The 16,470-nt window shown below is 40.0% G+C and overlaps 1 protein-coding gene across 1 annotated transcript; it reads right to left on the bottom strand.

Moving 5' to 3' along the window:
• Positions 1–13,421: 13,421 nt before the first annotated feature.
• LOC107061111 (uncharacterized) lies at positions 13,422–14,597 on the bottom strand. Its single transcript, XM_015309896.1, has 2 exons — positions 14,315–14,597; positions 13,422–13,849 (listed from the first exon to the last, which is right to left on the bottom strand). The coding sequence occupies exons 1-2, from the start codon at positions 14,595–14,597 to the stop codon at positions 13,422–13,424; spliced, it is 711 nt and encodes a 236-aa protein (XP_015165382.1).
• Positions 14,598–16,470: the final 1,873 nt, after the last annotated feature.

The following is a 16,470-nucleotide window of genomic DNA, read 5'->3' as shown; positions in this document are numbered from 1 at the left end:
CATGCTTTATGCCATTTGGTAAAACTTCATGAAAATACAAGTATAAGAGTCACAATACTCAATCATAACCAACATACAAGTCATTAACCACTTTAGAACATACTCCACACATAACCCATTCCTTCACCTTAAACCATCCACCTCAAGTAACTCTTGGACAACACCTTGTGCAATGTCTGAATAGCGTCCCATACCACCATCCACACTAAAGCATCATCATAAGGCCACCTAACGTGAACTTACCACCTATCATGCTTTATTTCACAAGCCATCATGCACAACTAGTACTAATTTTCAACACATAAATATGTTCGTCAAAACAAATCATTTCATGATCTTAGGACCTCTATCTAAAGTTACGCTAAGACACACTTAAGTAAGACATGAAGTGGCCGCCCATACAACCTCTTCAAGTACACCTAAGTTTTCCTCAAGGCCACAATAGAAAAGAACTTTTACATTTCAATAAAACATGCTAAATAGTTCATTTCCTTAATATAAGAGAGATATGCAACATATTAAAAAGGATGACAAGTCAACATTCTTCTTTAGAGTCATTTAAGACACATTCATGAATTTAGAGGACATTCATACAATAGCCATTAAGGCTTAGGGAACTCACTTTAGTATCTTCAAGACCTACTCGTGCCATGTGTAGATAGCATCCCTTACTACAACCTACACGTTGTAGAACCTATCCAATGACTAGAGTGCACATCCCACATGATGGGAATAGGCATTAACCGACATAGACCATGCAAGCTAGACATGATATCCGGTGTCATAAAACCCTACACCGTAGAAGGTTTTCTACTTGCCAAGGGTAGAACTAATAACCAACCCATGTAGGCACATGGTTTAGGGGATATCCAAAACAGTTCATTATACCCTAACCTCATACTCGGAGAGGGATACCTTCTTAACCATATCCACTCGGTGCTTAGCCTTAGTTCCCATAGAGTAATTTCATTCACATGTATGTACTAGAGAGGACCCTATCACTAAGTCTAGCCGACCCATAGTACTTCTACCAAGAAGGGCACCACAAGGATCTACTGATCAAGGTTCATTAGGATAGCTCAATGACTTTCTTAGAGAGGGTTTTCTACCATTCCGGTCCACCAACTCTAAGTCTATCATTTCACACAAGAAGAAGGTCATCACCCTAAGGTCCACCACTTCAAGGTTTTTCATTCACTTAGGATTCTAGACTTATGAAAGGGCACCATGCTTAGGTCTACCGATTCAAGGCTTAGCCTAGAAGTCCTCTTTTATCATTCATAGAAAGGGCACCATGCTTAGGTCTACCGATCCTAGACATTCATTCATTCCATATGCTTTCATGTAACAAGAAGGGACATCTAAGTCTGCCAAGCAAGCCAAAACATTGCCATATAGAGACTCTTCATAGTCTAACATCATCACATATATGAACATTAAAAGATATCACACTTTCAATCATAATGCAATAACACTTTATACAAGATCACCTTATGTCCATAAGAATACCTTTACATTTATACCTTCACATACTACAATAACACTTCATAACTTGATAACACTTTAATTCAATAGATAATGCATTCTAGGCCATGTCCATAATACATTTAACATATAAGCACCTCCACCATAAGTGGATCACACATCAATCTATCACAATTCTATAACAATTCTACATTAACAATGAAGTTAGGTCAACTTACCCTTTTTCCAAAGCCACAATCACCATTCCTCAATTCTTCAACAATTCACAATAGATAAACATAGATAATAATAGAAAACAACTATTCAACTCAATCTAAGAATAATTCCATCATCATTCAATTATAAACATTCAACCCACTTCATAAGCCAAATTTAGGAAACTTGGAAAGACATGGGTTCATGGAATTTGCTTTCTTAAAACCATCAATAAGCATCAATAATAGCATAAATCATCATTAAAAATCATTTAATGCAAGAACCCATGCTTAGAATCGAAATTAGGGTTTTTGTGTTTTTGGAAGAACTTTGAAATCATTTGGATTGAGCTCCTTGAAAGGAAGAATAATCAAGGATAAAGGATCCCCATACCTTAAGCTTCATGAATCCCACGAATTTTTGAGAAGAAAACACTTGAAACCTTCAACCTTTAGATTGAACTTGACCTAGCCCTACAATGGAGTTCTAGAGAGAACTTTTCAGGAGAAAAGGGTTTTGATTTAGGGAAAAGTGAAGAATTAATTCTAAAATACCATATTAATGTTTTAATACTCTTAAAATAATTAAAAACACTTAAAATAATAACCCATATATTAATTAGGACTAGGGGTGAATTTACTAACTCACCCCTAAGTTGGTTGTGTCCCTTACAGCTTTTACAGATCCATTCCACGCCCACCAGACTTTGGACCTTGGCCTGGTCCACGCCCCGTCAATGGGGTCCGTGGTTTGGGACTAAGAGTTAGCCTACAGGGCCTGCAACTATGGACCAAGACTACTGGCCATGGTTTGACCCACGAGCCGTAGGTCATGGCCGTAGTTTGGCCACTTTTGGCCAACCATGGTTTTTCCTTAGGGCTTTGGGGCTTAGACTTAGCGTCCATCTCAAGGACCCTTAGGGTGGTCCTTGCAGAGTCGTACCTTGACGTATAACCACTAAACACCTCAACCATGGCTCGGAAAAACATCAAACACCATCAAAACTCAAGATGAACACAAACGAACACACGTTAGGCTCTAGTTACTCTTGTTTTTTTTTAGGGTCGTCACATTATCTCCCACTTGGGAACATTCATCCTCGAAAGACACTTGAACACGTTAAGGGGTAATGACTCAAGACTAGTAGTCCACTGGTTTTTCCTTGGGGCTTTGGGGCTTAGACTTTGGGTCCTCTTCAAGGACCCTTAGGGTAGTCCTTGGGGAGTCGTACCTTGACGTCTAACCCCTAAACACCTCAACCATTGCTCATAACAACTTCAAACACCATCAAAACTCAAGATGAAAACAAATGAATACACGTTAGGCTCTAGTTACTCTAGTTTGTTTTTCAGGTCGTCACAGTGGTTCATCCAATGGAAGAAAGAGAGGATGGTTCATCTGGGTCATCTTGGTTGGGAGAAGTTTAAGCTTACTTTCCTTGATAGGTTTTTTCTCCTTGAAATGAGGGAGGTAAAGGTACTTGAATTCATCAACCTTCGTCAAGGAAACATGAGTCTGAAGGAGTATGATTTGAAGTTCACACAATTGTCCTAACATGCTCTCACTGTGGTTGCCTATCCTAGGTCAAGGGTGAGTAAGTTTGTTTTGGGAATGTCCGAAATAGTCGTTAAAGAATACCGTACCTCCATGCTCATAAATGATATGGACATTTCTTGCCTATTGATTCATGCTCAACAAATCAAAGAGGAGAAACTTAAGGAAAGGTCTAGGGAGGCAAAGAGCGCCAAGACCAGTATGGTGACTTTTCACACTCGAGGTCCAGTGGACATGGTCCTTTCAAGTCTCGAAAAAGGTTTTTCGGTTAAGATTCCTCCAATGATCCGGCTCCTAAATTCAAAAAAGATAGGGTGTCTAACCCTAAATCTCAAGGAGGAAATGTTGGTGGACCTTCATTGTGTACTTGTGCTTGGTGTGGAAGAATGCATGAGGGTAAATGCCTAGTCAATTCTAATACATGTTTTGGTTGTGGCAAGACGGACCATAAGATAAGGAATTGTCCGTAGTTGCTAAGAATGAAAGATATAATTGTCGACGAGCTCAAAGCCCTTCGTCAGGTTCTAGTGAGAGTCAGAAGCAAAACAAATTTTATGCACTCTAGACTCGTTATGAGCAAAAGGGTTCTCCCGCTATAATTATTGGTATGTTGAGAGTCTTTTATCTTGATGTTAATGATTTGCTTGATCCATGTGCTACTGATACACTCAAATTACACCTCCCTAAAGAAGTATAAAGTGGAAGGAGCTGCAATCCCTACCACTAGGTACTAGAAAGTGATATCTAACTGAACTGAGTTCCAAGAACATGCAAATATGCTGAAATGCAAGAACAACTGAAGGAACAAGATACTAAGACTGAATTTACGCAAAAGTAAACTGAGAAACTAGAGATGAGCTATTACCTCAAGCTTAAAGGGAATCAGAAGGAAAGAGATGAGGGTAATTGGCCGTCTGGCTGCTTCTACTTCCCAAGTATCTCCCTCTACTGACTGACTCCTTCACAAAACCTTTACTGAAGCGACTTCCTTATTTCTCAATCGAGGAACCTGACGGTCAAGAATTTCAACAGTCACTTCTTCATAGGTGAGACTATTTTTCACAACCACACTCTCTAATGGTACTATTGATTCCAGATCACCCACACATTTCTTCAACAAGGACATGTAAAAGACTAGATGAACAACTGCTAGTTCTACTGGCAACTCTAACTAATAACTCTAGAAGTATTTCTCGTAATTCGTGCCCGATGGTTTTTAGGAAATTACTAGTAGAAGGGCTAATGCTAGAAGGTTGGAGGAAGGCATTGTTGAGCAAGAGGTTCCTCCTCAAGATCATCCTTAAGCTCCGATTGACACATTGAATGAAAATGTGACGAATGCGGTGTTTAGGTTTGAATTCCAAGTATTGGCTCAAGCTTTGATGGCGCAAGCTAACAAAGAGGTGGTATCCCCCGTGAACCCATGTGTTGGTACGTTAACAACAAGAGTGAGAGATTTCATAAGAATGAACCTTCCCGAATTTTATGGCTCCAAACTTGAGGAAGACCCTCAAGAGTTTATTGACGAGGTTTATAAGGTTCTTGCTATCATGGGTGTGACTTCGGTAGAGAAGGAAGAGCTAGCCACTTACCAACTTAAAGGGGTTTCTCAGATTTGGTTTAATAAGTGGAAAGAGGCAAGGCTGGTGGAAGCGGGTCCCATAGAGTGGGAAATGTTCAAAAGTGCTTTTCTTGACCGATTCTACCCTCTAGAGATGAGAGAGGCCAAGGTACTTTAGTTCATCAACCTTAGGCAAGGAAATATGAGTGTAAGGAAATACGCTTTGAGGTTCACTCAACTATCCAAGTATCCTCCTTCCATTGTGGCAGATCGTAGGGCCAAGATGAGCAAGTTTGTGTCAGGAGTGTCCGACATGGTAGTCAATGAGCACTGCACCGCTATACATGTTCATGGAATGTATATCTCTCACCTTAGGGTGCATGCCCAACAAATTAAGGAAGAAAAGCTCAAGGAAAGATCTAGAGAGGCAAAAAGAGCAAGAGTGGATGATGGTATTTATTCACATGCTAGGTTCGGTAGATGGGGTCGTTCAAGGTTCCATCATAAGTCCTCTGGTAAAGGTTCTATAAATGCTCCTCCGAGGCCAAGAAATAAAAGGGTGTCTAACCCTAAACCCAAAGGAGATGGTGCTAAATCTTTGATGCCTACTTGTGCTAAATGTGGGAGAAACCATGAAGGGAAGTGTCTAACGGGCTGTAATGCTTGTTTCGGGTGTGGTAAAATGGATCATAAAATAAAAAATTGTCCTTAGGTTGCAAAGAATAATGGAGATGGTCGTCATTGGCTTCAACCCTACCCTTCATTTGGTCCGAGTGGTTCGGGTGAAAATGCTCTTAAGCAAAATAGTTTTTATGCTCATCAAACTAGAGGTGATCAAGAGAGTTCCCCGAATGTTGTCACTGGTATGTTAAAAGTCTTCCATATAGATGTGTATGCTTTGCTTCATTTGGGTGTTAATTTTTCATTTGTGACTCCTTTTGTAGCTATGAGATTTGATATGCTTCTCAATATATTGCTAGAACCTTTTTGTCTGTCTACCCCTATTGGTGATTCTGTGGTGGCTAAGAGGGTTTACACAAGATGTCCCATTTCCTTGTCCCATAGAGTTACTTTGGTTAATTTGATTGAAATTGACATGATAGATTTTGATGTCATCTTGGGTATGGATTGGTTGCATTCTTGCTATGCCTCTATTAAATGTAGGACTAAAGTGGTCAAATATCAGATTCCAAATGAGCCTATCCTTCACTGGAAGAGGGGAAATTCTATGAATAGAGGTCAATTAGTTTCTTACCTAAAAATGAGGAAAATGATTCCGAAGGGTTGTGTCTACCATATAGTGAGGGTGAGGGATGTTGGAGTCCGAAATTTCTACTCTTGAGTCGGTCCCTATTGTAAAAGATTTTTGGGAAGTCTTCCCTGATGATTTACCCCGTGGTCCTTCCGAAATTGAAACAGACTTTGGGATTGACCTTCTTCCCGATACCCAACCTATCTCTACTCCTCCTTATATAATGGCTCTGATGTAACTTAAGGAGTTGAAGGAACAGTTCAAGAACTTATTGGATAAGGGTTTCATTCAGTCGGGTATCTCTTCATGGGGTGCTTTGGTATTGTTTGTTATGAAGAAAAATGGTTCATTCCGAATGTGTATTAATTACCACCAATTGAACAAAGTAACCATTATGAACAAGTATCCTCTTCTGAGAATGGATGACTTATTTGATAAATTCCAAGGGGCGAGTTATTTCTCTAAAATTGATCTCTGGTCGGGTTACACCAATTGAGGGTGAAAGAGGATGATATTACAAAACGGCCTTTAGAACCCGATATGGTCATTCTGAGTTCTTGGTTATGTCTTTTGGTTTGGCTAATGCCCCCGCGGCTTTTATGGACTTGATGAATAGGGTGTTTAGACAATACCTTCATATGTTTGTAATTGTTTTCATAGATGATATTTTGATCTATTCAAGAAGTGAGAATGAGCATATTGATCGTTTGAGGATTTTATTGGAAATTCTCAAGGACCAACAAGTTTATGCTCAATTTAGTAAATGTGAGTTTTGGTTAAGGTCTGTACCTTTCCTTGGCCATATAGTTTCGAGCAAGGGTATTGAGGTATATCCAAAGAAGACAGATGTGGTCAAGAGTTGGCCTAGACCTCTATCACCAATAGACATTAGAAGCTTCTTAGGTTTGGCCAGTTATTATACAAGGTTTGCTGAGGTGTTTTCCTCCATTTCTTCTCCTTTGATGGCTTTGACTCAAAAGAATGCCAAGTTCCTATGATCCGAAACTTGTGAGAAAAGTTTCCAGGAGTTGAAAGATAGACTTACTTCTGCTCCGGTGTTGCCCTTACTGGAAGGTACGAATGGTTTTGTGGTATATTGTGACGCCTCTAGAGTGGGTTTGGGATGTGTGCTTACGCAAAATGGTAAGGTTATTACCTATGCTTCAACGCAACTAAAGGTTCATGAGAAGAACTATCCTACCGACAATCTTGAATTAGCCAAGGTTGTATTTGCCTTAATGATTTGGAGGCATTTTTGTATGGGGTCCATGTTGATGTTTTCACCGATCACAAGAGTTTGCAATATGTGTTTGCCCAAAAAGATCTAAATCTTCGCCAAAGAAGGTAGGTTGAGTTATTGAAAGATCATGATATGAGTGTTCTCTATCACCCCGGTAAAGCAAATGTGGTGGTGGATGCCCTTAGTCGGCTATCCATGGGTAGTGTTGCACATGTTGATTATGAGAGAAAATAGTTTGTTCGAGATGTTCAAAGGTTGGCCCAATTGGGAGTTCAACTAGTGGATTCCACCAAGGGTGGTATTATTGTACATAATGGTTCCAAATCATCTTTCGTGGCTGATGTGAAGGAAAAACAATGTATTGATCCGACCTTAGTAAAATTGAAAGAAGCGGTACTAAAGAAGTCTGTAGAGGCTTTCTCCCAAGGGGGAGATGGTGTCCTAAAGTACAAAGGTCGTTTATGTGTTCCAAATGTTGATGACTTAAGGAAATAGATATTATCCGAAGCCCATATTTCTCGATATTCTATTAATCCAGGACCCACCAAGATGTATCGTGATTTGCGGGAGATATACTGGTGGAATGGGATGAAGAAGGATATTGTGGGATTTGTCACTAAGTGTCCTAATTCCGAACAAGTGAAGGTTGAGCATCAGAGGCCGAGAGGTTTATCCCAAGATATTAGCATTCCTACTTGGAAGTGGGAAAATTTGAATATGGACTTCATAGTAGGGTTGCCACAGTCTCGACACCAATATGATTCGATTTGGATTATAGTTGACTGAATGATGAAGTCGGCCAATTTCATTGCCATCAAGGTTTCCCATACGGAGAAACATTATGCTAAGTTGTACTTGAGGGAGATAGTAAGGTTTCATGGAGTGCCCTTATCCATTATCTTCAGAGAGGTACTCAATTTACTTCATAGTTTTGAAAGTCGTTCCAAAAGGGTGTTGGCACTAAAGTTAACTTAGCACAACTTTTCACCCCCAAACGGATGGGCAAGCGGAACGAACAATCCAAAAACTGGAAAATATGTTAAGGTCTTTGATGTTTGTGTAATCAAGACACAACTTTCGATGCAAGTGTCTACGATCGTACAATAGTTTAGTAACGTAACCAAGGGTTGGGATCGTTCCCAAGAGATTGGTTTTGAGAATTAATAGAAAAATAAAACTTAGTTCTAACTAGTCGTAGCTAAAGACATTAACGATTGAAAACATGGTAAATTAAAGAGGGATAAAATAGTGTCAATTAACAATGGGGAGTTTTGTCACTAGTAAGTAAAAACAGCAAAATAAATAAGGATTTCTAAGCAATGAGAGGGGATCCTTGGGATGACGGGAATACGGGTTAAGCTAGATAATTGGGTACATGCTTTTGATAGAAGATTCATAGAATAATTATGACTAGGCTAGACTTTAAGGGGGATAAGCTCTCTCTCGAGCAACTTACCCCGTTTCAAGCGGGTACCTCTCGGACACCTAGTTTCCGCATGAAGAACAGCCTCCGCCTTAACCCACTCAGTCTCTCGAGCTGAGTGTGTTGACATGGGACTTTGGTTCACTCTCTCGAGCTGAACCTTATGTCGACCAACTCGCACTGGCCATCAATTTAGTGGTCTTAGTTTTATGACCTCTCTCTCGAGCAAGCCAAAAAAACATATATGAGATTATATTTTGCAACTACAACCTCATTAAGTTCATCCACAACTACTAAACGAAATCACAATTAAACTACGATTAAACTATCAGCAAGCAAGACCCAACATTTATCTTAACCCATATTTGCTAAATCACACCCCAGAATGGGTTTTTAGCCACACATGCATAAGAGATAGAAATTTATACCAAATTGAGATTGCATTCAACTGGGTATGAAGATTTAAGTCTTGATACAGGCCAAAATCAAAGAATCCAAGAGACCCAAATCCAAATTTTGAAGATGAAACCCTTTGGATCTTCAAGTTTTCAAAACCCTCTCAAGCTTAGAGCAAATTTATCAAAAAGTACTATTCTATATGAAAATTATAATAATTATTCCACACTTAAAACTAAAACTCTAACTATTATTTATAGGTTTCACAGATTTGTGCTGCAGCAGATCATTCAGCATCATTAGTTGAAATCGCCGATCAACTTGGCGATTCGCCCTTTGGTGTAGTTCATCGCCGTCTTGAACCAGCCTTCAGCATCGTCGTGCTCTGGGTCATTGGGCAGCATGGTACTGCTTCGCGGAACTTCTCTGCAATTCGCCGACTGCTCCCATTTTCTGCCGACTTGATCCGTTTATTTAGGGCTCAGCACATGGACCAAAAGGAGAAGTAGGACCATTCGACGACTCACCAAGTGGACTCGGCGATCCTCAGACCTTTTATTTCTTCATTTCTTTTTAGCCTTTTTATTCCTTTTGCGACGTAGTGTCCATGCTTTCCTTCAAACTTCAAATACCTGAAACTTAAAGGTTTTCATCAGATATTAAGATAAAATAAGCATTTGAGGACACAATTTCTATTAAAATATAGCCCTAAATGAGTCCAATTTGTGGACTCATCAACATCCCCAACTTAAACTTTTTGATTGTACCTCAAGTAAAACTCAAGTTCAACAGTTCAACAATGATATATCAAACAGTGCTACACAAGACTCAATTATGAATGTACACAACAAGACTCAATTTACTTATGCAAGGATCAATTGTGTACTCAAGGATTAAAGTTGTGACACACCATTACCAAAGATTCTCAAGCTCGCAATACTTGCTTCAAATGCAAGTTCAAGCTCAACAAAAGCCTTCAAATGCCCTCACACAAATGATGATTCCATTTTCACACGCAAAGGTATAATCAATTGAAGGTTCAAGAATTAGATATAACGCTCACACTCACAAAGATGAACACAATGCATGCTTTCACCCATAGGTTTGCCTGTATTTTCCAATCAACATTTGTTTCGACTTTCTTAAGATCACAAAGGTCTTAACAAGGCTTGTAACGGAGCTGAGTGCAAATGTATGGTCATTTAGGCTCAGTGACGTTTATCCTCATGAAATGTGGTGCTCTCAATACTTTCTTTTTTTTCCTTCATCATTTTCATTAGTGCATCATAGGTCATCCTATTATTGACTTCCCATGGATTATTCGGAACCCTATTGCTTTGGTACTTTATTCCACAACTTTCTTTTTCATTCTTTTCTTTTCTTCTTCTCTTTCTTTTTTTTTATATGAAGGGGTTCCATCTTTCTCAACACCATGGGTTAAAGGAGACTTTCCTTGCACTTCTTGACTCTCCCTTTTCTTTTAACCACACCCCCAACTTAGGCTTTTGGCCTAAGTTGGCTATTCATTAAACCACAAATCAAGAGTATTAAAGGTAATGGATTACAAAAGGTCTAGTTTTCATCAAGTTTCTTCCAAAGAATGTTAAGGTTCAAGGGGTGTTCAAGAGAGATTCACACACTCACAAGGTAGGCCACAAAAGAGAAATATGTCAAATTGGCTCACACTCTTCAAAATTGCCAAAGATCATGTCAAGAGAAAGGCTTACTTAGTCAACCAGACCAATTAGGCAAATTCTAGGTGTTGTCATGCATGGTTCCAGGTAAGCTTATCACACAAGGCATTGACATTTAAGTTAAACAAGACTCCACACTTTGCTAGTGTGCAACGGTCATCACAAGAGAATCGATTTGATAAATAGGTAATCACAATGAGATGCAAAGGGTTCACATATTGTCTATGCAACTTCATTTGGCCTCATTGTAACCATACATTCATGTTCGTTCGATTGTAAGAACTATTCAAGTCATCGGTATTGATCGAAACTGAGACTCAAATTTGCCAAGGAACAGCCACATTCAACAGTATATAAAGGGTGGTGAAAATGTGTGAAAAATTCAAAAAAAATCGGAAGGGTCAAAATCATTTTGCAATTTAAAAATAAAAGGTGCCACTAGCTCAAACATCCACAGAAAAGCAATATTAACACAATTTTAAACAGAACAGCCCAATTATAAACACAAAAGACTAACAAAAGTAGCACACAAAAGGTGTGGGCCTCACCCCACCACAAACAAAAACATTTGTCCTCAAATGTAAATAAAAAAATATCCAGAATGTAAATTAAAGGAAGACAGAGAGGGAGGTAAAAAAGGGATCCTGTCTAAGCAGTCACTCCATTTCCTTGGGTATCAGTGCCCGATATGTCACTCTGGATCTGGGCATCAATGCCCGAAGTCTCTTCAGATGATTCAGTAGCAGCTAAATTGCTAAGATTGTCCAAATCATGAGCCTCCAGAAAGGACTGGATAGCTGTGAAGAATCCACGTCTCCATGAGGGAATAGTGGGGTCTCAGTAATTTATTTCTTGCTTGCACTGGGTTTCTTGCCCTCATTATCTGTTTTGGGAGGATCTATCGCCTTTATATTTTTCCTGAAATTTTTTGCTCTTGTTTGTCGGGGTGGCATAACTCTTTCAGCTACTTTCGGTCTAGCCATTTCTTTTGGGTCGCTCAGGAGAGGATTGAAATTCTAAGGGGCAATGTAATCCAAGTCCGAGCACAATTCAACAACTAAAATGCTGTAGAAGTGCAAGAAATATAGAAACTAGAGTGCATGTGTGAGTTTGGACCGATAAAAAGTGAGGGAAAGTAAATGAAGTTGAAACTTTTACACCTTTGGCTTGCAAAAATCGTCCAGTTTTTTCCCATTTGGCGACATTAGTCAAGCTCGCCTACTCACTCAGCAGAACGCCGACTGTTTAGTTTCTTCGTCGAAATTTACAGGACCTCTGGTTTACGGGGGGTCCAAACAACGGTTTCCATCGTGATCACCGACATAGTTGGCGATTCGCCAATAATTTCCAAAGCTCGCCGAGTTTTAAAGACTCCAATGTTAAAGATGTCTTTAGTCAAGTGGTGGATAAGGTCAGATTAGCCGACTGGATCTATTGCTCTCCATCCTTCACCTTTTCGAACACTTCTCATACTTTAACCTGTGCAAACAACACACTATTATTTTACCAAGAAATAAATAAAAGAAAAAAAATAAAAAATTAAAGGGGTTTTGGGTTGCCTCCCAAACAGTGCCTTAGTTAATGTCGCGGCACGACGCAGCAGCGCCTTCAGGCGTTTTCCAAATACATCACTCCAACCAAAGAAATCTCTTGACAATCCCCAAAATATAATTTCAGACGTTGACCATTCACTTTAAATGGAGGTCCTTGTTGATATTCAACTTCTATGGCACCATTGGTGAACACTCGCGTTACTCTAAAAGGTCCAGACCATTTGGATTTGAGCTTTCCGAGAAAGAGTCTAAGTCGAGAGTTGTATAACAAAACCCAATATCCTACCTTAAAGTCCCGCTTGAGTATCCAGCATCATGCCATTTCTTCATCTTCTCTTTGTAGATGGCTGAACTTTCATACGATCTGAGTCTAAATTCGTCCAGTTCGTTCAACTGCTCTACCCTCTCTCTTGAAGCTTTTGACCAGTCCAAATTAAGGCTTTCAATGCCCATAATGCTTTGTGTTCTAACTCAACGGGCAAATGAAAAGACTTACCATAAACCAACTGATATGAAGACATACCGATAGGTGTTTTGTAAGCGGTCTGATATGCCCATAGTGCATCATCGAGTTTCCTAGACCAGTCAGTTCTATTGGCATTTACTGTCTTTGCCAGGATGCTTTTGATTTCCCGATTTGATACTTTGACTAGGCCACTTGTTTGGAGATGATATGAGGTTGCTACCTTATGTTTCACCCCATATTTGCTCAGTGCCATTGAAAACCACCTATTACAAAAGTGGGATCCCCCATCGCTAATGATTTCCCTAGGAGTGCCAAATCTTGTGAAGATGTAGGGTTTCAGAAATTGGACAACACTTTTCTCCTTCGTTGTTTAGAAGTGCGACGGCTTCCACCCATTTGGAAACATAATCTACAGCCACCAAGATATATTTATTTCCAAATGAGCTCACAAATGGGCCCATGAAATCGATCCCCCATACATCAAATAGCTCGACTTCCAAAATAGGAGTGAGAGGCAACTCGTGCCTTCTAGACACTCCGCCTTGCTGCTGACATTGAGAGAATTTCTTCGCAAATTCATGTGCATCCTTCTATAGGGGCTGCTAGTAATAACAACTTTGGAGAACTGTAGCGGCACTGCGAATACCACCATGGTGACCTCCCATTGGAGATGCATGGCAAGCATAGTGAATTTCTACCGCTTCTTCTTCCGGAACACACCTCCTAATAACATGGTCAGCACATTCTCGAAACAAGTATGGTTCATCCCAAAAGCACTTTTTAACATCGAACATGAATCTCTTTTGTTTGTAAAAGGTTAGCTCATCCGGCATCAATCCACTCACAATGTAATTTGCAAAATCTGCGTACCATGGTGTAGGTTTGAGAGATATAGCAAACACTTGTTCATCGGGGAAGGAGTCATCTATGTCAACCTCACGGTCGACATCTTCCCTCCCTTCCAACCTCGATAAGTGGTCGACCACTTGATTTTTGCAGCCCTTTCGATCTTTTACCTCAAAATCGAACTCTTGTAATAGTAGCACCCACCTTATTAATCTTTGTTTTGCATCTTTCTTCGCCTTCAAGTAGCGGAGTGCAGCGTGATCAGTGTGTACTATTATTTTGGTGCCTAGAAAGTATGCCCGGAACTTTTCAAATGTACAGACCACTACGAGCAACTCTTGTTCAGTGATCGCATAATTTCGCTAGGCACTATTTAGAGTTTTGCTTGCGTAATAAATTGCATGAAGTATTTTGTTGCGCTTTTACCCCAACACTACCCCCAATGCCATACCACTAGCATCACACATTACATCGAAAGATTCGGACCAATCAGGAATGACGATAATCGAGGTGGATACTAATTTTTCTTTCAAACACTTAAATACGGCCATACAAGCATCATCAAAATAGAACTTCGCTTCATTCTCTAGGAGTTTACATAGTGGGTGTGCAATCTTTGAGAAGTCTTTAATGAATCTTCGGTAGAAACCTGCATGCCCCAAGAAGCTGCGAATACCCTTTACTAAAATTGGCGGGGGTAGTTTCTCAACTACCTCAATTTTTGCCTTATCAACTTCTAGTCCTTGTTGCGACACCTTTTGTCCTAGAACAATACCTTCCTTCACCATGGAATGACATTTCTCCCAATTTAGGACCAGATTCGTTTCCATGCATCTTTGAAGCACTTGCCCTAAGTGCGTTAAGCACTCTTCAAACGAATCCCCTACGACTGAAAAGTTGTCCATAAATAGTTCCATAGAGTTTTCGACCATATCCGCAAAGATAGACAACATGCAACGTTGAAATGTGGCTGGGGCATTACGTAGTCCGAATAGAATTCTTTTGAATGTAAATGTTCCATAAGGGCAAGTGAAAGTGGTTTTTTCTTGGTCTTCTTTCACAATAGAGATTTGATTGTTACCGGAGTACCCATCCAAAAATCAGTACCACCCTCTTTCTGATAACCGATCAAGCATCTGGTCCATAAAAGGCATTGGAAAATGGTCTTTCTCGGTCCATGAGTTAAGCTTTCGATAGTCCATGCATACTCTTCACCCAGCCACTGGTCCTGTAGGCACAAGTTCTCTTTTTAAATTTGGGACTACGGTTATACCTCCTTTTTTCGATACACATTGCACCGAACTTACCCACTTACTATCTACAATAGGGTAGATCACTCTCACATTTAGCCATTTGATGATCTCCTTTTTCACCACCTCTTGCATTGGAGGGTTCAATCTCCGTTGATGCTCCACACTAGGTTTACATTCACTGTCGAGCCGAATCTTATGAGTACAGATGCCAGGAGGAATTCCTACTATATCGGCTATTGTCTATCCAATAGCTTTTATATGTTTCCGCAGTCCTTCAAAGAGCAATTTCACCTGCCTTTCAAGAAAATCGGCTGCGATAATCACTGGTAAAGTATTATTGGCTCCTAAGAAGGAATATTTGAGATGGGAGGGTAGGGCTTTTCAGTCCAGATTCAGTGGTTCTTCTGTTGATGGCTTTGTAGGAGGACTTTCTCCATTTTTCAGCTCGATATCCAACTTGATTGGATTCCTTGAATATACTCCTAACCCTGATAAGGCAGCTAACACTTCCTCATAGCCTTGAACTTTGGATTCATCATAATTGGCAAGCACAGATTCAAGGGGTTCATTCTTGCTTATTAAATGGCTCACACTTGCCACTGCCTCATCTATAACATCCTCAGTAGACACCACATGGATATTACTTGGTTGCTTTATGGATTACAAATATTGAAAGTCACCTCATCATCGTTCATATAGAACTTCAATTTCGCTCTTTCGACATCCACCAATGCTCTCTCGGTAGCTAAGAATGGACCTCCCAAAATAATGGAGATTTCAGCATCAATCTCACAATCTAGAATCACAAAATCAGTCGGAATGATGAACCAATCTACTTTTACCAATATGTCATAGAGTATCCCCACTGGGTGCTTGATTGATCAATCATCCATAAGGAGTCGAATTTTGGTTGCCTATGGTTCACCCAAACCAAGTTGCTTGTATATTGCATAGGGCATCAAGTTAATGCTTGCTCCTAAATCATACAAAGCTTTAGCGAATTGGAGCATGCTAATTCCGCACAGTATTGTGAATCCCCCAGGATCTTCTCTTGTAGTGATTGACTCATTTTTCATAACTGCACTGCAACTATGGGGCACCTCAATCATTTCATAGTCCATGTAACGACCCTCAAAATGAAGTAGGATAAAGTAGAGTCTCAGATGGCCATTATGCATTAATAACTTGTCAAAATAATGAAGAATAGCCTTTTAAGTGAGTTTTAAAGAGTTTGGAAGTCAAACGTCAAGGGACAAACAAGACGTTTGGAAACTAGTCTTTTACGTGTTGGTGTGTTCTAGTATGTTGTTCATATTTTTATGTGTTGTTTGGAGTCTAAAATCAGTGGAGGTGACCCTAGTGTCTTAATAAATGTTTTTAGGGTCAAAACGTTTGTATACGATTCCCCGGAGGCCACCCTAAGGGTCCCCGAGGAGGACCCCAACCTTGGCCAAGGCAGCTTGAAGTTGTGCTTGGAGGGAGCATGTCCGCGTCGCGGACTAGCTCCACCAAGGGCCAAAAGTTTGGTCTGCGTCGCGGACACATCGCGGAA

The sequence above is a fragment of the Solanum tuberosum genome, unplaced genomic scaffold (genome assembly GCF_000226075.1).
Source record: "Solanum tuberosum cultivar DM 1-3 516 R44 unplaced genomic scaffold, SolTub_3.0 scf00109, whole genome shotgun sequence".
Taxonomy (NCBI): domain Eukaryota; kingdom Viridiplantae; phylum Streptophyta; class Magnoliopsida; order Solanales; family Solanaceae; genus Solanum; species Solanum tuberosum.
The sequence above is the reverse complement of the archived record's forward strand: the minus strand, read 5'-3'. Positions and strand labels throughout refer to the sequence as shown.